Source organism: Myxocyprinus asiaticus, chromosome 2 (genome assembly GCF_019703515.2).
Source record: "Myxocyprinus asiaticus isolate MX2 ecotype Aquarium Trade chromosome 2, UBuf_Myxa_2, whole genome shotgun sequence".
In the NCBI taxonomy this organism is placed as follows: Eukaryota; Metazoa; Chordata; class Actinopteri; order Cypriniformes; family Catostomidae; genus Myxocyprinus; species Myxocyprinus asiaticus.
Genome location: NC_059345.1, coordinates 51,272,231 through 51,296,292, shown reverse-complemented (window position 1 = coordinate 51,296,292; position 24,062 = coordinate 51,272,231). Strand labels below are relative to the sequence as shown.

Genomic DNA, 24,062 nt, shown 5'->3' with positions numbered 1-24,062 from the left:
AATTCCCATAAACTTTCAAAGGCCCATCTCAAAACTGGCTATTGCTTTCCCTCCACCTCCATTTACTTCAGCAAAGTTTAACTTTCTTAAAAGAGATAAGCAAAAATTGAAAATTCTGTCCTCATTTACTCAGCGTTATGCTATTCCAAACCTGGATGGCTTTCTCTCTTCATTGTAACACAAAAGGAGAGGACAGAATGTTAGCCTCAATCACCATTCATTTTCATTGTATGGAAAAAAGATGCAATGCAAGTAAATGCTACTGCTTAACATCTGCTTTTGTGTTCCATGGAAGTAAGTTAGCCATACGTGTTCGGAAAAACATGAGGGTGAGTAAATGATAAAAGGAAAAAAAATCATTTTTGGGTACACTATCCCTTTAATTAAAAGTTCTGGGTCAAAACTGGAACGAGAACAAACAGTTCAAAAATAAATCTTTGGCTGAACCTGATTCAATCATGGATAGACAGTGGTTCCACATATTTTAAATTAGTTATCTTAAACTAAAATAACCATGTAATTTCAACATGAATACTTCAAGAGAGAAAACCTATCTGAATCAAGTAAACCCAACAAAATTTAAAATGTCAAAATAACACAAATGAAACTCTTTTTGTGATATGCTAGCTAGTGACAGGAAATGTTAGCATGCTAAATACATGCTGGTGGGAAGCACTACTGAGTGCAACAGTTAAATCTCGACATAAAACAAAACACACTAATAAGTCTCCCCCTTTATATTCATCTTGCACAGACACATAAAATAACACGTAATTTTGACATTTACTCTCCCTGTTGTGTCCCATGCAAAACATGCTGGGAACTAGAAATCCTCTGGCCAGTTTCATTTAACCAAACAAACAATATTCATGTTGTCCCAACACAAATGGATTAAGTAAAGCTGACAAGACACTTTTTTTTAGTTGAAACAACTCAGTTAACAAGTTAATAAAAGTACAATTTAATTATTTTGAGTGTACCAGTAAGCATTTAAAAGTTTGTTTATAAGACTGTGTGCTACGTGCTAGATCTTATTTCAGGTTTTTTGTTATTATTATTATTATTATTATTTAGTCAGTACATGTTATTCCCTTAGCTTGCTCAAGTTCAGAACTGATGTTAATTGGCTTTTAGGTAGCCATTATAATAGCAAAAAAAGTTTTGTGTTTATGTCTTCTTTCAGTAATCAGAGAGGAGTGAGATAATTATGATTAATCATTGTAATTACCATAATTATGATTATCAGTTGCAGGCCACTGTGCAAATCCCCTGAGTGCTTTATTCCATCACTTCAAAACAACTTTCCTCTCTGAATTCCCCTCTCTCTAAAACTCCTTTTGGTATAACTGGATTAAGAGATGAGATGTTTTATATGGCACAGTCCCCAGTCAAGCTCTTTCTGCATCCAGGGTGCTTTTAGTCATGTCTGCCTACAGTAGAACTTACTAGTGCTCTCAACTAACTAAAGAATGGATATTTTAAATGATTACTGTTAAAAAGTATCATCATCACTGGTGTGTGCTAGAGAGCTGACCCTCATAAGAGAGAAACTCTCAAAATGAGTTAGCGTGACTGACAATGACTTGATTTTGGGAGGTAAGTGTGCATTTTGTAGTAGCATATTAGGTGAGTGAACATTTATAAGCAGATAATAGAGTACAGTGCTAATGTACAGTACAACCAGTGATCGATTTAAAACACTGCATTGTTGCATTGTTGTGGCATGTGCATTCTAATTTCAAGAAGGGACAGTCACAGAATTAAATATTAAGAATACGTTTTTCTACATTACTAATTGACACAACAATACATGGTTAAAGGGGATTGAGAAGGGGGATGACAATTTTACATAGGGAATTATTTTTCTTGTTTTTCTTTAATAGGGTGGATTGGAGGCAAGCATTTAAATTCCATAATGCGAAAGTAGTCCTTGTGGCTCGTGCATCATATTCCAAGTCTTCTGAAGGCATACGATAGGTTTTGATGATAAACAAGAAATAACAAATTCTCGCTTGAACAAGATTTTCTCATAGCTCTCATGAACATGCATTTTTTTCTGAAAAATTACTTACATTTTGGTTTCTCACCAAAACCTATAGTATGGCTTCAGAAGACTTGGAATATTACGCACAAGCAGAATGGACTAAAAAGCACATAAAGGCAGCATAAAAATAATCCAGAAATCTCCACCTTGCCATTGCACTCTCTAGGGACGATCATGATTTCAAGCTTGATTACACTTCCTAGCACCATCTAGCGCTCTGCTCATGCGCCAAATGAAGAAAGGATTACACTAGGAAGTGTAACTGAGCCTGAAGTCATGATCATGTCACAGATGACATGATTAGGCAAACTGACTTGTAGAATGAATGACTCTAAAGTTTAATAAATGGGTTCAGTTAAGTTATTTTGTTATTTGCTTAGAGCATCGAAGTTGAATGATGCCATGTTCTGAATGCTGTTATCTGTTAAAAGGGTTTGGCAGCATTCAGATAACAGATTTACTGTAACCAGACTCTTTTTATTTTGCAAGTTTTGTTTTTGCAGATAATCCTCCTCACATTTAAGTTGCTCTAAGATAAATGTGAGCTCAAACTGTTCTCTTACTTTGGACTCTCTAATTTGTTTTCTTCCATTCTGCCCTTTGGGTTCAACTCTATGCTTATTTGTTTTTTGTTTTTTTCTCTCTAATGCATTCCAAACTTTTGGGTGGATTGTGTTCTCCACTAAATTGCTTGCTCTTATTTACCCCATACAGCCACAACATCCGCTCAAGTGCCTTGTGTTTCCTTTGTACAGCCATTACTGATAGTTCTTCCTATGTTTATGTGCTGCCACAGGTTCCTCCTTACTTTCCCAATTACTCACGGACAAAGTGATTGATATCCACAACAAGAAAACTCACCAAATGAAAGTAAAGCTGTCTACCTTCAGCAGAAAATGATTACTTTCACCAAAAACAAATATAAGAAGGAATGTGAAATTGTGTGTAGGTTCTCATAAACTGTCAAGATTTATATACTGTTTATTTCTTACATGACCACCTGTCTTGCTTCCTCTCTTAGTGGTAGCAGGATAGATTGTTCTCAGACATTTTCTGGTGTCCCCCACCATTGGCTCTCATTCCAGACTTTATTCAGCACAGCTTCAAAGTAACTTCACTACATTACTAACTTCGGGGAGGTTTGATCATGGCTAATTATTTAGCTTGGCAGGCCCAATTTTAAACTTTTTGCAGAGGCTCTGAAATTCAGGTATTTTTCTGATGAATGCCTTGTTCTTGTTAGAAGTCTGGGAGGTAAGTAAGCTAGACCTGATTTACGTCTATTTCCTGGACACACTACAGATTTCGTCATTAGTTTGCCACCCAGTATTATAAACAAAGGGGTAAAAACCTTTTCCTCCAGGTCATTCAGAAAGTGTGTGTGGACACGACTGCTCTTTTTCAGACTTCCGTTTCACTCTGTATGCTATCCAAGACTTTATCATACTTGTTTTTGTGTTTGGCTGTTAGCTCAACATAACAGTAGAGTTCAGCTATCATGATTTACTTTAAACACAAACACTCTAGAATAAATTTAGCACAAACTCTGGGTGCTTATCGGTTCTTGGATTACAATATGTATTGGTTTAGTAATGACAGAAATAGCCAACAACTGCATGGGATCAGCTAACAACCACAAAAATAATGCCCTGGAAGTGCTTGTATACTTGTATACCAGTTTCACTGTTAAATACTTCATTTAGGGACTGAAACTGACTGAAAGACGATATGTTGCTACTGAATTTTCCAGTACCCTGATATCGACACTATTCTGCCGAGTTATGACAAGCGGCAACTCCCATCAGACATTTTTGCATCATTTCAAATGTGTTTACCTTTACTGTGGCACGACTAGCCTCAGAAACACGAGTTCTAGTCCTGCGTGGAAACCAGCAAGTAATTGCGTTCACCTGATCAATGATAAGTGCAATTCGGAGGTTGCATTGTCCATTTACGATTACATTTTTACTCCACTGAGTAAAAGAGTTTCAGGTTGGGGTTTGGGTCAGGGCATATGGTTGATAAAACAACTCACTTTACAACTCGCTTATGGCGCCCCTCTGTGGACATTTCATCTGGAAACTTGAGCTCATATGTGCCCATACGTTCAACAGCATTTCCAGCTTCGACCACTGGGGGCAGTGTTTTGAAATTTGGTAAGCACAGACTGATTTTAGCTGAAGAACTTCTGACCTACTTTGGGCGGATTCACAGAGGTTGCATCTCAGTCAGCTCCCTAGTTCAGTAGTCAGGACACTGACCAGGGAGTCGCTCCCTAAATATTCCCATAAAAACCAGGGAGCATCATTGTTCGTTATGTTCTGCACCATAAAAACCAGGCAACATCGTTGTTCATTATGTTCCCTTACCTGAAACATTGTCATGTCTTCTGAAGTCTTTAAAGTAGAGATGTAAGATGTATAATGAGCACAAGTGTAAAACTATGAAGTCAAAACCTAATTTCTCTTTAAAAGAGATGTTGTTTTTTTAAATATCTTTTATCCATAATGTGCATGAATGGAAAACAAATTTTTAAATTTTAGAGTTGTTAGAAGAAAATTAAAAGTACAGTCCTTTGGATTTACATTTCTTAATGCAATTTATCTACAGCATTGTACATTTTAATATCTGCAACGAAAATGCACAGATTGTCCCGCTACAAAATGCAACGTAAATAGTATCTTTAATACAGCGTTGGTGCTGATTAATAACAGCTGTGCTTGAATGCACGAGGTCATTATCATGTCACAGGTAATTGAGTCATAAGTGTCCCACTGATCAGTGGATGAATACCCTTGCCAGTGTCTAAATTCATGTTCATTATATACTGATTTACAATCAATTTTGGATGTAAAACTATTATTTACTGTAATCTAATTACTTTCTAGACAAAAAAAGTAGTGTAACACATTACATTTTAAATTCTTGTAATCAGATTACAGTTACTGACTTTCAATTAAATTAATTACTTTTAAGTACATTATAGGGTTATGCTTATTTTTTATTTTATTATTATTTTTTTCCTTTTTCACCCAATTTGGAATGCCCAATTCCCAATGCACTATAAGTCCTTGTGTCGCGTAGTGATTCGCCTCAGTCCAGGTGGTGGAGGACGAATCCCAGTTGCCTCCACGTCTGAGACCATCAAGCCGCGCATCTTATCATGTGGCTTGTTGAGCGCGTTGCCACGGAGACATAGCGCGTGTGGAGGCTTCACGCCATCCACCGCAGCATCCATGCTCAACTCACCATGCGCGTTCCCACCGAGAACGAACCACATTATAGCAACCACGAGGAGGTTACCCCATGTGACTCTACCCACCCTAGCAACCGGGCCAATTTGGTTGCTTAGGAGACCTGGCTGGAGTCACTCAGCACACCCTGGGATTTGAACTAGTGAACTAGCGAACTCCAGGGGTGGTAGCCAGCGTCTTTTACCACTGAGCTACCCAGGGCCCCTATGCTTATTTCTAATATATTATTTATGTAGACTTAATGAATTCTAAAATGTATGAAGGAGAAATGTGAGGTGCTCAGTGTATGGCTTGGGTGTAATAATGAACAAGGAAGAATTAGTAATGTGATTACCTTTCAATTAAATAATTAGTAAAGTAACCTGAAGTTTTGAGAAACAATTAGTTATTTGTAGTGGATTACTATTTTTAAGTAACTTACTAACATGACATAGGGAGCGAGATAAGATGCACCCAGAGTTGTATATTTATTATTTCATTACAGCTGTGTTTGTGAGTGTGTGTGTGTGTGTTTTTATGAAGAAACTCAGAAGCAGTTTATTCACCCCAGTCTCCTCAGGTCCCTTTTCCCTTCCTGTATGTCAAACTACTGTGTTCCTTAAGGACACAGAGCCCTGCAAGAACATACAGAATGTACTGGAATGACTGAGCTTGTATCTATTTGTCTTGGTATGCTATCAGTAAATCTTTGCGCAAAGGGGACTTCTGGAGTGATTGAATCAGGGAGTGAGACTGTTGTTTATTTACATTCACAAATGAAACATGAATTGAAAGCCATGGTTTGAACAAACGATGCCAAAAGATGGTCTTAGATAGTGTGTGAATATTTTAGGCATCACTTTGGGAAGAGTGCTGCTATGTTTAAAATTGCAGAATGTACTGTAATTTCTGCAACACTACCATCACCAAACAGGTTAGAGCGCAACAGTGCCCGCCATTTTGGTTCCAGAAATGTTTTTCACATACATTTTTTTCTATAGGGATTTCATAAAAGTTTTCTTAGCCATGACCCAAACCAACCAGCTCCAATGTAAATCACATCATTACAAACTTTGTATTAAAGCAAAAAAGTATTTAAATTAGACAAAGACAAAGGTACATGACTGTGTATGTAAAGGGATAGTTGACCCAAAAATGAAAATGCTCTCATCATTTACTCACCCTCATGCCATCTAAGATGTGTATGACTTTCTTTCTTCAGCAGAACACAAACACAGATTTTCAGAAGAATATCTCAGCTCTGTAGGTCCATACAGTGCAAGTTATGGTGACCAGATCTTTCAAGCTCCACAAATCAAATAAAGGCCACGTGAAAGAAATCCATAAGACTCCAGTGGTTTAATCTATATCTTCAGAAGTTATATAATAGTTGTGGTTGAGAAAAAGATCAATATTAAAGTCCTTTTTTTACTAAAAAATCTCTACATTCACTTTCACATTTTGAAAGTGAAAGTGGTGATTTATAGTAAAAAAGGATTGAAATATTGATATGTTTCTCACCCAAAGTGATTGCATCGCTTCAGAGGACATATATTAAACCATCGTATGGATTACTTTCATGTAGCCTTTATGCGATTTGTGGAGCTTGAAAGTATTGGTCACCATTTATTTGTATTGAATTGACCTACAGAGTTGAAATATTCTTCTGAAAATCTTAGTTTGCATTCTGAAGAAGAAAGAAAGTCAAACACATCTTAGATGGCATGAGGGTGAGTAAATGATGAGAGCATTTTCATTTTTGGATGAACTAACCCTTTAAGCTGGGATACGAGAAGATCATTACTATCGAAAAGATTACACACATTCGTTTTAAGGTAGTTTTTATGAATGGCATTTAAGATTTTTTATTTTTATTTTTAATTATTTGTAAATGTTTTTTTTTTTTTTTTTTTTTTTTGTCAGGTCACTCTTTTTGTCACAGTGTTTGTGCATATTTCTGGCCAATCTTGCATGAAAAAACAAACAAACTCTGACACATCTGCTGCCCTCTGGGCTTTCACACTGTGAGATTATTGCAGCTACTACGCAGCTGTTCTGTATTTTAACCTTAAGCTGACGATCCTCTGAAATTTCATTCCAGATCGCTCAGCTATGTACATCTTGATATGAAATACCTCCAAGGTCAAAATAGTCAGTTTTTCTTAGTTAACTCAATTTAAGTCAGGACATTGTTCAGGGTACGTGCTAGAATATATGCAGCAATCTGCCAACACAGAATTGCTTCTTTTCTTTCCCTCTCTAATAGGAATGAATGGTGTCCTCTTTTGTGGCCCCTTGTTTGTATAACTTAAATACATATCACTTGAGAGGAACTGGTAGAAACAACACCTGCCAACATTTAATGTTAATAGCTGTAATCTGCCAAACATCCATCACATCTGGCATAAACCAATGAGATCGTCATAAGACAAGTGTTCAGGAGGGAGTCACTCCTCCAGGGACCTGTTATCTTCTCTGAAACTCACAAGCTCACAAGGGATGTTGTGGAAAACAGTCCCTCACCATGTAGTCATTCCACACTTGCATACCTAGTAAAACAGGAAATAGATTTATTTGCACTGTGGGAGACATCATGTGATTTAGAGTGGAGTTTTGAGAGTACTAAACAATCAGACTTGATGATTAGTCAGATTTCCAGGGCAACTATTCAACTTTGCACATTCTAAATGCAGAAGAGTTACAAACATCTTTATTAAGATTGGATCAACTTTATAAACTAGGTGATATTTGTATATAATGCAAATAATCATGTGTATCTTTGCATATGATGCTTGTATATAAGTGGTGATGCATGTGTGTATATATCTCCTCATTAGACTTTTAAACTCACTAACCCCCAAGCTCTGAGTCAAATTGTGCTCTGTACAGCTGTACTGTTATTAGGAGAATTGCAGGATTTGCCCAAGGTAGAAGCAAAGTTATCTGTTTTTCCTTCTCATTGCAAATGTTTCTTTACCCAATTACAATGCAAATGTCTGTCTGATGCTGGCCATATAATCACACTCATACACATTGTGGTGCGCTTGGGTTGCATGTTTATGACAAAAATCAATTGACGATTATTATCCCTGATATTGTAATTGTGATTTCGGTTAGTATAATCTACATTAAAATACTTATTTTGGGTGGATGAACTGCATGCCATATTCTTTATGTCAGCTACACATCCAAAACAAGTTGGGAACTATATTACAAAATTACTTTATTGCGGTTTTAAACATCAGTACATCAAGACTTATTGCCTTAACGGTCAACTTCAAATTGGCCCTATTAGAAGCATAAAAAACAAAGCTGTTATTGAAATTTTGAAGCAGTTATATTGCTCATTCTATAATTGGGGGTACATTTCATGTCAACAATAAAGTACAAAAACAAAGTGCATTCTAAATAAAACATCTATTGGCTTTAGTTAATATATTTATTCACTGTAACATATCTACTAGTTGCAAAGCTTAAGCATTAAACACCTTTTTGATATTATAAGGGAAATGATGTTTTCCCTAGTGAGTTTGTCAACTATGTTACGGACAAACTGCATGCCATTACAGACACTGATTATATGCTACACTTCAAGTAACACACATAATTAAGGGTTCTTTTGTCTATTCTGCCATATGTGCAGTAATTCTTTTAAAATAATTTTAAAAATTGTATGTTTTTACAGATATTCATGTGATATTTTCAGCACCGTCACTAGTGACGCTAAGATTTTTTATCATAAATCTGCCTTAAATATCATTTTGGTAGTTTTAAGAGATGTTATGCAAAACTCTAACCTTTGTGGATGTAAAATAGACCTTGAAGGATATCAGAAGCAGCATTTTTGTTATTTGAAATGTAAAAAAATCAGCTATAACATAGCTGACGGCGAAAGTAACATAGCTGAAAAAGCAATGTCCAGCCTTTTTCACAAAATACAATGACACCATTTATATAAGAAGATCTCTGTTTTATCTGGCAAAGGAACAATATCAAAATTATGTGAAATGTCCCTTAATCCCTAATCATCATGATTCACACGCATGTACGCACACGTATGCACAAGGGCACACACACCCTTAGTGTCCTCTGACACATACAGGCTTAAATTATGACAAAAAACGGATCTACGGAAAATAATTCATTATCGTCAGTTGACATCAGCGGACACAGTAGGGTCACTTCAACTATGTTACCCAATATTTGACCGTAAACATAGTTGACATTCCCCCATTTTGACTCATAATTTCAATGGTAGGCCTTGCAGTTAAAATATTGAAAAAAATTCAAGGACACTCGCCATTATGTGTTCAAAATGTACCCCACAGAGGAAAATAAAATCACATGGTGCTGGTCACATGGCTTGGGATACACCATTTTTTATTGTGTTTGTTTAGTAACATAGTTGAGAGAACTTTTGTGGACGTGAGTAAAATAATATATTTTCTTTATTAAAATGCCAAACTCAATCTAAAAAATACTATTTTTCTGAGGTGTTTGGAATGTAAAAATAAATGAAATATATATAATGCTGACTTTAAAATTTTACAAGTTTTTATTCATTATTTTGAACTTAAGACCCACTCACTTTAAAAACAGACAATGCAAAAACTGTCAGTTACAAAAACATCATGCCAATTTCAAGCAAAATGAAAAATGGGGTGCACAAAATATTTGTGTGATATTATAACATGCTTTCCCATAATGGATAAAATTGGATATTTCTGAAGAAAATATATAATTATCATCATTGGAATGTACCCTAAATTAGAGAATGAGCCATATACAGAAAGCAAGCAACAGACTTGTTTGTGATTGGTTACAGTGCTCAACCACTGCAAAAGCACATGTTAAATAGAAAATTAAACCAAAATTTTGACGCAACATGAGAAGACCAACATGGACTGCTACTCTAACACTTTATTAGGAACACCTGTACACCTACATATTCATGCGATTATCTAATCAGCCAGTCATGTTGCAGCAGTGCAATGCATAAAATCATGCAGATACAGGTCAGGAGCTTCAGTTAATGTTCACATCTACCATCAGAATGGGGGAAAAAATTTGATCTCAGTGATTTGGACCGTGACATGATTGTTGGTGCCAGATGGGCTGGTTTGAGTATTTCTGTAACTGCTGATCTCCTGGGATTTTCACACACAACAGTCTCTAGAATTTACACCGAATGGTGCCAAAAACAAAAAACATCCAGTGAGCGGCAGTTCTATGGACGGAAACATCTTGTTGATGAGAGAGGTCAACAGAGAATGGCCAGACTGGTTCGAGCTGACAGGAAGACTGTGGTAATTTGGATAACCACTCTGTACAATTGTAGTGAGCAGAATAGTATCTCAGAATGCACAACATGTCGAACCTTGAGGCAAATGTGCTACAACAGCAGAAGACCACGTTGGACACTATATTAGGACCATGTTCTCAGTGAGTGTATATTTGACACTTTTCACGACTGGTTAATTGTGGCAGCTGTAATTGTAATCTCGATTAATTGTGCAGCCCTATGGTGTGCTATATAGGATTCTGTTCCCAAAATCCCAAATTGAGTACAGCTGTCAGTGTTAGTTTTAAGGGGATTAGAGTCATAGACATGTTGATTCTCTGTTAGTCACACAAGCACGAAACTCTGGAACATTGTCAAGCATTGTTTCTTTCTTAATCACTCTGTCTTATGGTTACTGATGCTTATTTTTGGGCAATCCGAGTACCCAATCAACTGGTTGTTGGTGTGGTAATGAATGTTCAACGTGCAGGAATAAAATAAAATAAAATAGAAATAGGAAATTTTACATGCAAGTGAAGTCTTGCCAACAAATTACGGACTGTCTTTGAGGCACCTGTTAACAATTATCTCAGACAGGAGACAGACACCCAGACACCATAAGCTTCTATGCATCCACTCAAAATGGCTACACATTTAGTGTTCATGAAGCATATGTTCTTGAGCCACACTACCCAAACTGACATTATAGCAATGAACTACTGTGTTTGACTCTGTTTAAATCAAAATGCATTGTTATCTGGGTGAAATGTTGAGTGGGGCTCGCCTTACCTCCTGTGGACTGGGGCAGGTTAAAGGAATATTCCAGGTTCAATACAAGTTAAGATCAATCTACAGCATTTGTGGCATAATGTTGATTACCACAAAAAAAAAAAAAAAAAAAAAAAAATGTCAACTCGTCCCTCCTTTTCTTAAAAAAAAAAAAAAAAAGCAAAAATCAAAGTTACAGTAAGGAACTTTCAATGGAAATGAAAGGGGCCAATTGTTGGAGGGTTTAAAGGCAGAAATATGAAGTTTATAATTTTATAAAAGCACTTACATGAATTTTTCTGTCAAAACTCATGTTATTTGAGCTGTAAAGTTGTTTAAATCATCGTTTTAACAATAGGGTTGTTGACATTACATTGTCATGGCAACAAAGCTGCAAAATTGGCTGTAATTTTATGCAGAAAAGGTTAGTAAATAATTTTATCACACTAAAATCATGTTAGCATGCATATTGTTTAAGTCTTGTGGCTATACTTATGAAACAGTGGGTATTTTAACATTTACAGATTGGCCCCATTGACTTCCATTGTAAGTGCCTTGCTGTAATCCAGATTTTTGCTTATTTTAAAGAAAAGGCGGGGCAAGTCAAAAATGATTTTTGTGGTAATCAATATTATGACACAAATGCTGTCGACTGAGCTTAACTTGTATTGAACCAGGAATATTCCTTTAAGTGGTTGTGAATCAGAGGTTGACTATGTACACTGAGGAGCATAAAGATGTAGTACACTTGTTAAAGACGTTTCTCTGCAAGCTGAAACATGTCATTTGAGGCTCTGGGGAACTTAAACAATCATCATGCTCTGGCGAAGTGCTTAGTAGAGTTAACTTTGCTTTCTTTTTTTAAATCAAGGTGCCATAACAAGAGACATAACAACGCTGGGGTCTGTGGTCTGTATGTGATGATCCATTGCAGTTGATAAGAGTTATTTTAGGGGACTTTTTCCATGGTCAAGGATCTGGTCTGAAAGAGATCTCACTATAGCTGCAGCCACTTGTTGAGCTGTGACCTGTCTGTGAGTTTGAAAATAGTAATAAATCAAAGAATATTACCGAAGAATTAACTGATGTCAGGCACCATTGAGCATCTGAATCACTTAGTCCTATATAATCACACCAAGAATTGTGTATTTCAGCAGTTTCTATCATATACGCTTCTTTGTCATGATAAGCACATGCTTAAACCTCTTTAAATTTCTTGTAATTTAAGGCGTACAGTTCAAGTCAAGTTTAATGTATGCACGCACTACAGTTACTGAAGTCTTTACAGTCTGGATTGGGCAACATTCCGCTTGAGAGGCGCGTTTTTACTAGTTTTTCTTCAACACACACACACACACACACACACACACACACACGTTGGGTTTTCATGTTTTATGAGAACTCTCCATAGACATAATGGTTTTTATACAGTACAAACTTTATATTCTATACCCTAACCCTAACCCTACCCCTAAACCTAACCCTCACAAAAAACTTTCTGCATTTTTACATTTTCAATAAAACATAGTTTAGTATTTAAATTATGGGGACAATAGAAATGTCCTCATAAAATTTATAGCATAATACCCTTGTAATTATCCAGTTTGTAACCTAAAAAGAAGTCCTCGTAAACCACTTAAACCTGCCCACACACACACACACACACACACACACACACACACACGCACACCCACCCACGCGCACACACACCCACGCGCACACACACACCCACGCACACACACACACCCAGTGTTGGGGAGAAACGGAATACATGTATTCCGTGTGTGTGTACATGGAATACTGAATTCCACTACAGTTACAGTTTAAATCATTGGTAATTAGAATACAGTTACATTCAAAATGTATTTTGATTACTGAAGAGATTACTTTGCATTTTATTTTCATTTATTTCATTTAATATTTAGTCCTTTCAGATGGAAAACATTTATACATATAAATGATGTGATCCAAAGTGCATTTGAACAGCGGTGAAACACTTTCTTATGATGTGTTACATTCATACAAGCAGATGGAGAAGTAAGTTTGAAGTAAGTTTGGAGCAGAAGAAATAGAAATAAACCTTGTGTAAACTGTCAGCTTTACGCTAAGCTAAAATGCTATTTCTAGCCATTTTACATGCACGTTACCAGGCACGATCAATTTATTTAACAAGAAAATTCACGTTGGATCATAATCGTATTCTTGATAACAATTTTTGTATAGTTTTCCTGTAAAAATATCTAAAAATCTTTAAAACAAGATCAATTTGATTAATCTTGTTTTAGAAACAACACTGCATAAGATATTTCGGTTTTTCAGAGAATGTATTTTTAACATGTGTATTTTGTCTTACTGTACTGGCAGAGTTTTTATAGTCAAAACAAGTGAAAAAAATCTACCAGTGCTGAAGAAGTAATCCAAAGTATTTAGAATTCAGTTACTGACCTTGAGTAATCTAATGAAATACATTACAAATTACATTTTACAGCATGTATTCTGTAATCTGTAGTAGAATACATTTCAAAAGTAATCCTCCCAACTCTGCACACACACACACACACACACACACACACAAGGGTTGAGCTTCAGGTGAACGCAGTGCACTCAATAGGCTACAGCTGTGCTGAATCTAGATGATCTCAAATTCACATCAATACAAACTGAAGCTTAGTTAATTTTTCTAGCCTATTTTGCGTGATATGTGAGTTCTTTATTTCAGTCAGTTTTCCCATACTCTTACAGAGGATGCTCTGTGAGTTGGTTGTACATTAAAGCAATATCCCAGAAGAGGCTGTGAGGGAAAATCACTGTAACGCACGGATTCTAGTGGCTTTTTGCATTAATAAAACGGCGGCAACAGCAATGCTGATTTTTAATAAGCAGTACAATGTATTATTAATACTAATCTGATTAAACACTTTGTCCACGGAGTAATATAGTTCATTTTCAAAAACAGGCAACATAGGAACTCGGCGCAATAATACAGAATGTGCTGTGACAGGTGTGCGTTAACAGTCATTTTACAACGACTTGGAACGCGGCTCATCCAATCAGAATCCAGGGTTGGAACTTGGAACTATCCGAACTATGAAATGAAATTGTACTGCTGTGAGGTGGATTACAATAAAGAAATAATAGCTATCCCGTTCAGCAATGTGAAATTCAGTTTATCAAATTAGCCAAAATGTATGCTAATAGTGTTTGTATCTCTTCTCAGGTAGCCTAATCTGACTTCAGCCTTCAGACCTTGTTGGGACACTGGACCACTGATATGAAACTGAAAGCGAGTCAGCGGTTTGCTCCTTTTCTGAAACGGCACTTTGTAATCCTGGAGAAGAGCCTTTGCTCCCTTAAATAATGCACATGAGCGGATACAATGTAAATAAATATATCAAGTTAATTAACTAATGAGATCTTCTGCGTCAGTGCAAGATTCCGTGGACAGCTCCTCTTCTGGTGATTCACCCTCATTTATTTGGTTTCTGAGTCTGGGAAATCTCCGGGAAAAGTGCCGCTTTACAAGAAGAGGAGAGGAAACTCTTCAAAAGCATGGATGCAGTTAGGTGTCCCGACTTTTTTGATGATAAAAGCAACTGGGAACACACAGCTCATGGTCTTTACTTTATCAGATGAGTTCGATTTCCGATCTAGAGAGGATTTTACGTTATTGTGTGTGTGTGTGTGAGACACCTGAAGAAGAAATACAATGCAAAAGTCCAGCAGGTATGTTTATCACATGCTTGTTCAATTTTGTGTGTACAAATACGTTCATTATTTGATTCGTTTTATTGCTGAAGGGAAGACGAAAGAACAAAGTCAAACAAAGCGACAAGGTGTCTAATTAGTTGAACATACGTGCTTATTTGTTGTGAGTATCTTAAATTTAACCAAACCCTGCAGTCACATTAGGTATTTCATCATCTCAGCTATGCAAATGTTTGTTTCCCACACTTTTATTATTATTTCACTGGAGAACCATTACACAGAATTTAAGAATTTCTAGCACAATATTTTTACCTATGCTGTTGTTATTCATCATCAGTGCTGGTAATTTGTTCATTTGCAACACCACAGATTAAATACTACTATTATTATGAGATTTTGCATTGTTAGTAGCTTGATGTTATTTGAAGTTAAAGGAATATTTCAAATGAATTCCCTCTCATCATTTACTCACCCTCATGCCATCCCAGATGTGTATGACCTTCTTTCTTCTACTGAACACAGATGAAGATTTTTAGAAGAATATTTCAGCTCTGTTGGTCCATACAATGCAAGTGAATGGTGGCCAGAACTTTGAAGATCAATAAAGCACATAAATGCAGCATAAAAGTAATCCATAAGACTCCAGTGTTTAAATCTGTAGGGTGTATCTCAATCAGCTCCCTAGCTCCATATGTCGTGAATCAGTATATCGTGAACACGAATTCAGACACTGGTAAGAGTGTTCATCCACTGAACATTGGGACACTTATGACTCGATTACCTGTGACATGATAACGACGTCACGCATTCAAGCACAGCTGTTATTAATCAGCACCATCACTGTATAAATATGAATATCGTTTATTTTCGTTGAAGATATTCAAATGTACGTTGTTATTATGAAAGATATATGACATCAAATAAAGAAATAAAAATATAAAGGAGTGTATTTTAAACCTACTTTAAACAACTCTAATATACCCCAATCCGGGGTTTGCGAACCCCTGGGGGTTCGTGAGGGAACTACAGGGGGTTCGTGAGAGAGTGTAGAGATTGCGTATGAAAATATGTACGTCAGTTACTGACTTGTGTCTGTGGCTTCGGTGCAATTTTCTTACCTCAATTAGACAGGGGTGGGGCCAGAAGGGTGGCAGATGCCACCCTAAAAATTAGCTTTGCCACCCCACTTGCCACCCCTTCTGGCCCCACCCCAACATGGACCCCACTCATGTCCTGGAGACGGTGCGCAACGGCTTAACCCGTCTGTTTCGCACATGGTCTATAACAACGTTCTGTCCTCTCCCGCACCCAAAAATCTTAAACCGAAACTTAAAATATAGGCTAATAATTTCCTAAAAAAATATATAAATATAATGTTGCATTTCCTAAAAATATTTCTAGAAGTAAGGGGGACATGTTACCCCACCCCAAGTTAAAATGGTTGTTAGAGCTCTGGCTTTGTTGCTTAAATGAAAATACATTTTTAATTATTGAAAATGTTCAAGTTCATATCAAGTCATATCAAGATGTCAAATGCAGACTACATACACAAGTGGAATGGCATATATTTATAACATTAGACAAAGACAGATAAAAACAGACAATTGGACAAGATCTTTTGTGTGTGTGTGTGTGTGTGTGTGTGTGTGTGTGTGTGTGTGTGAATTTTAGCCTACTACTGAGAATGTAGTGCAATCTCTGATTGCGATAGAAATGGCAATGGGAAATGAAATTTATAAATATTGTAAGAAAAGAACAAAAGATGTAATAAAGATGCAATGTAATAATGTTATTCAAATATGACAATAATATGTATAATAATAATAATAATAATACAATAATACAAATAAAGTTCAAAGATGTAACATTAGTTATATTTCGAAAGGTTATCATTACATTATGGATAAAAGACATTACAAACAACATCTCTTTAAAAGATAAAATAAGGATTTGACATCATATATTTATACTTGTGCTCATCTTCTAACAGCTTGAGAGACTTCAGAAGACATGACAACATTTCCGGTAAGGGAACATAATAAGCAATGATGCTCCCTGTCTTTTACGGTGTATTGTGGGATTTTTTTAGGGAGTGAACATTTCAGTGTACTGGAATGATTTTGCAATTGGCTGACTCCCTGATCAGTGCCCTGACTACTGAACTAGAGAGCTGATTGAGACACACCCCATGTCTTATGAAGCGATCTAGTTGGTTTTGGTTGAAAACAGACCAAAATGTAACTCCTTTTTCATTGTACATCTTGCCATTATTGTCTCTAGGCACGATCATGATTTCAAGCTCGATTACACTTTCTAGTGCTTGACGCATACACAGAGCGCTAGATGAAGCTAGGGAGCGTAATCGAGCTTGAAATCATGATCACCAAGGAGACTGCTGTCAAGATTTATAGTAAAAAAGTAGTTATATTTTGGTCTGTTCTCACCCAAAACTGATTAGATTGCTTTAGAAGACACTGATTAAACCACTGGAGTCATATGGATTACTTTTATGCTGCCGTAATGTGCTTTTTTTTTTTTTCACCTAATTTGGAATGGCCAATTCCCAGTGTGCTTTTAAGTCCTCGTGGTCGCGGAGTGATTCGCCTTAATCCGTGTGGCGGAGGACGATTCCCAGTTGCCTCTGCGTCTGAGACCGTCAACCCGCACATCTTATCACGTGGCTTGTTGAGCGCGTTGCCACAGAGACATAGTGCGTGTGGAGGCTTCACGCCATCCACCGCGGCATCCGCGCTCAACTCACCACGTGCCCCACCGAGAACGAACCACATTATAGCGACCACGAGGAGGTTACCCCATGTGACTCTACCCTCCCTAGCAACCGGGCCAATTTGGTTGCTTAGGAGACCTGGCTGGATTCACTCAGCATGCCCTGGGATTCAAACTAGCGAACTAGCGAACTCCAGGGGTGGTAGCCAGCGTCTTTTACCACTGAGCTACCCAGACCCCGCCTTAATGTGCTTTTTATAGCTTCAAAGTTCTGGTCACCATTCATTTGCATTGAAAGGTCTTGCAGAGCTGAGAAATTCTTCTAAAAATCTTCATTTATGTTGTGCAGAAGAAAGAAAGTCATAAACATCTGGGATGGCATGAGGGTGAGTAAATGATGAAAGAATTTTAATTTTTTGGTGAAATATTCCATTAAATGTCTTTTTTGTAGAATTCATTTTGATTGTGGGGAAATTGTTTACTGTTTGAATAAAATAAGCAGTTCTTGCATCCAGGATCCAGCTGTTTAATCTAATCTTCAAGAGGAGAATAGTTTACTGTTCACATATACTCAAGGTTTTTTAGGCATGGCCCATAAACAGATTTAACACTCCAGTTAAGTCCAGATTTAGCACTCTGTGGTTTTTCTGCAAGATATTTAATGGTTCCAGGTGCCGATTTAAGGTTTATTTAATGTGGCTTCATTAAGTAGTGAACATTATAAATGCATTTAGCATTTAAAGCACTATTAATGTGAAGTCATATCCTTTTTGTCACATGGTCATGGAGTGCTCGAGGTTTATGTCCTTACCTGCTGGCTGGAGTAGCAATAGAAGCCATATCACATTTAAAAATAAATTTTTATATATATATTCTTGTTGCACTATAATCTGTCTTGGATACTACTATTCTGACACTAGTGAAACTTTATAATGCAGCACTTTTCGTACCACTGTCTCCTTAAGATGATTTCCTTATAATGTATTATTTCTCTTTTGTAAGTCGCTTTGGATAAAAGCATCTGCCAAATGAATAAATGTAAATGTAAATATAAATGAACATCAATATTGCCTGTTAACTATGGACCTCTTGACCTTTCACCTAGACAACAAACTAAACTCTAATATGCTAGACTGTTTTGTAGTGATGTTTCAAACACTAACTACAGTCTGTATCTTTTTTTTTTTTTAATCAAATTTACTCTTATTGTCTGAGTAGTTTCTCGTTCTTATCGTTTGTGGATAACCACTTCAGAAGGCACTGTGGTGAAATATATAATATATATATATATCAACCATAGCTTACATTTCAAGCGGATCATCAACAAAGACATTGTGAATCTACAGGGCACAGTTAGTAAACTTCTAATAACGTAATCAGGTTAAAACTCCATGGGTTTGTACACACATGATGGCGAAATGCTGTTCCCTTTTGAACTTCTTTGAATTCAATGCTTGATATATTGCAACCAAAATGCAAGGAAGAGAGCTGAGCTTCTGAGAAACCACTCCTTTGATGAGTCAAACGCTGTGTGGTTTGGAGTCACACTAGGTTTGCACAGACTCATACTGTAAAAATGCATGTAAGCATGTTTATTTTGTGGTGGTAGGCACTCTACATGGCTTCTCTACTCTATCCAAGTGATCCACTATCACTGTTGGTCTCATTAATCAAGAGTCTTTAACTTGAGCAACAGTGTCTTGTCCTGGCTCCACAAATGAAATCTAAAGGGGTAGGGTTATGTGTCTAATTAAGTGGGTTTGGTGATTGAAATCAACTTGCATGATTTATTTTCTTTGTCCGTAGGAAACTGTCTCTGTGCCAGGCTTTTATCCTTGTAACAGTGCTGCTGTGTCCAGGTTGCCTGTCATCTCAGTCGGTAAGATGGTCCTTCAAACACAGTCCTGTTTAAAAGACATTAAAAGACTCATTTATACATCTGCATCGAACCTATGCTCTTGGTGCCTTAAGTTGGGTACACTCAGACTGGCACACTTCACTGTCAAGGTTTTGCTCATTTTAACTAGAGTGTTGTCTTGCCCATTGATTGCCAGAAGGCCCACCTAGGTGGATTCAGTGGGGTGTTATGTTTTTTATGAAATTGCCGTTTACATACATTAAAAAAAAAAAAAAAAGAAGAAGAAGAAGAAGAAAAAAGATAAGTTTTAAAGAACATGACATTTGGCTCATGTTCTGTCTTTAACCTATAAGTTGCACTGGTAAAAGGAGGAAAGTTTTCATGCTGCTCTGCCTTTGATATTCTGTGGACCTCACCTAGTCATTTTTCCATTCCCATCCTGCATGTAAACCAAGCTTGGTCTTGTCCACCAGTCATTATCATCTTCATTCCACTCGAATGACTTTCACACTTCTCTATGAAAGCAACACACACTGTGTCTATCCACATGAAGCCAAATGAATTTTTATTTCCCACCAAAGGTTCCCAAATTTCCAAGAAACAAACTCCCAAGTCAAAATTTCTTTTGAAATTGCCTTTGGGGGAAAGCTGGTGTTTGGAAGGTGAAAGGTCGATTTCATTAATCCGCCTTGCCCACGGGCCCCATGGCAGACTGTCATCAACACTAATGTGAGTCTTTGCCGTGGTAATGAGAGTAGTTCCAGGTCATTCCGGTATTGAAGATGATGGACGTTGGTCATAAAGGACTATTGTGTCGGTGTGAGTGCAGTCATCTGTTGTTTTAACCCTCACAGTCAGACATCCCCACTCATTACCAGACCTATATTCAACACAAGTCTCTAGGCTAAATAGTGTCAGAAGATTCAAAGCACATTCCATCTCATCCTGCCATGATAAGCTTATTAGATGACTCCAACCAAACAAAAATTCCTTTTGCACTGTAAATATTGGTAATCTGCAACTGTTAATTTAAGGAGCTCTTTCTACCTGATCTAACCCTTAAAATCAATTTTGTTGGTGTAACCTAGTGTATTGAGGTTGATTCAGTGATGTTAAATGATATTTTTGACTATATTTTAGATTATAACATGAAGCTAATTTTTTAGGTTAACCCTTTAAGCTCGGAATGGCCTGCAGAAGAAAATTATATTATCAGAATATGAATAACTACAGTCTTGACCAACACAAAATAGGTATTGTTTTAAAGCTTAGAAGCTGTACTTTACAATAGTGGTTGATTGATATGGGTTTTTTAATTGGCCAATGCCGATATCCAGAGAGCAGGGTGGCCTATAGGCCGATATAATGCCGATATATCACACAATTTAAATAACATAAAAATAAAATAGCTAAAAAAAAATACTCAGATTTAGCACTATATTTTCTCAATTTCACACTTAACTTTAACTTTGTAAAAAAGAATCTAAAAAAAAAAATATTGTATTTTAAATGGTAGATAGCAGTTTCTTCTGATTTCTTTTTAGTCATAAAATTTTAGTAATTTATTTGCACATGAAGAAATTGTTAATATATTAGGAAGAAGGAAATAACAGTACACACAGTAGTCCAGCAACCATGGATGGCATGTCCATGTTAGCAATTGCATTTTCTAAAAAAAATACAGAATCAAACCAATTGTACATGCAGTGCATAATGAATAAGACATTTACTTATAGCACATGTGAAGCGCTTTTACTTTGAAGTTGCACTCATGCGCTCGTGCGGATCCAGCACGAGCAGCAATCTCCTGACATTTTAAACAGCCTGGATCGCCTGCTTGGATTGTCACAGAGTGACCACCATGATTTGTGAATCAGAGGAACTTTTTATCCTGATCCTGAAGTTTTGATTCTGGTTTATAGAACAAATTTATTAGATGAGCGCTCGACGGGAAGAAAACGCTGGATTTTCGTGAGGTTCGTGAATTACATTTGTTTAAATGAGATATCTGCATATTTGCAAATGGTATATAATAGAAGTTTTATTGATATTTGTCTTTTATCATTAGAAAAGTAAGTTAAAGGTGACCGGGAACGGTAGATGAGTAACTGTTAGAATACGTGCATTAGAGCTAAATAAGCAAGCGGTCTACAGGATGCTGGATCTGCTCAATTTTGTGAGGTTGGTTAATTATCATTGCCTTTTTATCATTGGACAAGACAATTAAAAGTTTCAAGTAACTGTTGAGAGAGAGGGAAAATGAAACTGGCTAGCGCTTTAACATTAACATTATGAGCTCAAACGCATCTGCCGTGGCTCTGATATGCAGACCATTTAAATGACACTGTGTTGCACACCAGTCTATTATTGTAGTAACACGATGGCACGTAACAACAAAATTAACCGTGACTGATCATTTACATGTCTCAGTCGCTTCACCTGCAAATAGCCGATTTTTGGCACCCTCAAGAAACAAGTCGGCCAAACGGGAAAATCTATCGGCTGATGCGATAATTAAAAAAGTCAAAATATTGGCCGATTTATTGGCCTCGGTGATATATCGGTTGACCAATACTTTACAATGCAAGTAGGCATTATGACCAAATCTGAACAAGTGCTTTGAAATTTGCAGACAAATCAGAAGTGTTTTGATAATTTATTTGTAATTTTGCACTGCACATATTATTGTAATTGGTAAAAACATCAATCTGACCAAAAACCATGTGTCATATGCTGTTGGAAAGCATTCAAAGAGTAGAATACAACCAGCCAATTTGTTTTACTCACAGACAAAAAAATAGCGACTAATAGCTAAGTACATGAATAAATGAATAAATGAATGAACTGATATATTTATATAGTGCTTTTCTGACACTACACTCAAAGCGCTTGACATACATATAAACAGGTGTTGCTTATAAGCCATGTTTTGCTTATAACTTCACAAAAAATAAACAGAAAATAAAATATAGCATACCTTTACTTAGAGGAGGGGATTCCCAACATAATGAATGCATAGATCATTAGATAATCCACACGAAGCACAATGTCCACATAGCACATCATGTGCTATTTAGTTAAAAACAAGTTAGCTTTCCTGAATCGGATGACTTCATTGGAAATGATGTCGTACGTTGTCCAGCGTCATGGAACGCACTGTACAAATCGTATAAGGATTCAGATCACTGCAACCAGAAGTGGATGTCATCCAAATATGGGCAGAGAGGATCGTTCACTCTAATTACATATGGCCACCAGGAGATGGCATCAAGTACATGACACAGACTCAATGATGACTCAAATGACACAGAATGGAACTGAATGAGATCTCGCTACTCATGTCTGCATGCTTTGGAGAGAGAGCATATATTTAGTCGTTGTATTTGCATGTGTAATTACAGGTGCATCTCAATAAATTAGAATGTCGTGGAAAAGTTCATTTATTTCAGTAATTCAACTCAAATTGTGAAACTCGTGTATTAAATAAATTCAATGCACACAGACTTTAGTAGTTTAAGTCACCAGTAGTTCTTATGTACGATTATTATGTTTTATTTGTTTGGAGAGGCTTTTTGACACTAGGATAAATTATTTTTGTAATGCTATAACTTTTGATAGCTTTGTCGTATCAACACAAAATTTTACTCAGTTACAGGTGACATGATTGGGAACAAAACAAAAGCAGTTTTCAGAGCTACATAATTTACACCTTGAGATATAAAATTTCAAATCAAGTGGCTCAAGTTTTTTTTTTTTTTCAGCAGTCTCTTAAGCTGATTCTCTTAATTTATCATAATCTATATCTTAATTTTTTTTAAAGTTTTCTTTCAAATGATACCAAACAATTTACCCTCTTTGTTATTTTTGTAGAGTTGTAAACCTTTCATTTTGGGCATGCCACTGAAACAGGAAATCTTTAAAACACAGAGCACAGAGTGTAATTTTCTTTTAATATTCTTCTTTGAAAGGGTTCATCTTGAGTCTTGTGCAAAACTTTGCACAAAAAAGAGGTCAAATGTGTGCCAGTAAAACACACCTTTAGGGATCAAACTTTGGAATGCTAGTTCAGTGCTCTATTTATTGGGATGTGTTTACACGTCCCATGTGACACTCTGTGTTGCTCAAATTAGATTTACATGATACATGGTTGAATTTTATTTTAGGAAGAAAAACAGCAGCTGTCTATGACGTTGTTTAACCTGATAGATGCAGAAGAGTTAGTTCTCCACACCTGCATCACCTTTATATTGAATACACTCACACTCACCTTGAAGGGAAACGGGTAAGCCTCAGGGAACCCATGGAAGCTGCTCTCGCTTCACAGTCTATTACTGCCTGTTCGTCTAGGATCTAAGCCAGGAACGGATCTAAGAATGACAGAGTAATGTTATCCTTGAGGACGATTAGTGGTGGTCTGATAGGAATACTGCTTGTGTGATGGAGGCT

General features: G+C 36.6%; 1 protein-coding gene and 1 long non-coding RNA gene across 5 annotated transcripts in view; one reads left to right on the top strand and one right to left on the bottom strand.

Moving 5' to 3' along the window:
- Positions 1-7,116: 7,116 nt before the first annotated feature.
- On the bottom strand, positions 7,117-15,639 carry LOC127414673 (uncharacterized). Its single transcript, XR_007892828.1, has 2 exons — positions 15,504-15,639; positions 7,117-7,826 (listed from the first exon to the last, which is right to left on the bottom strand). It is a non-coding gene; the product is annotated as an uncharacterized LOC127414673 (long non-coding RNA).
- Positions 14,390-24,062, top strand: part of LOC127414578 (ADAMTS-like protein 5) — a 35,798-nt gene continuing 26,125 nt past the window's right edge. Inside the window, exons 1-3 of one of the 4 annotated variants that reach the window (XM_051652736.1) lie at positions 14,390-14,439; positions 14,544-15,049; positions 19,565-19,637. In XM_051652736.1, coding sequence (XP_051508696.1) covers positions 15,033-15,049; positions 19,565-19,637 — 90 coding nt within the window. In that variant the 5' untranslated portion in view covers positions 14,390-14,439; positions 14,544-15,032. The remainder of the gene's footprint in view (positions 14,440-14,543; positions 15,050-19,564; positions 19,638-24,062) is intronic. The other 3 variants (XM_051652728.1, XM_051652720.1, XM_051652711.1) reach the window with 3 other exon arrangements.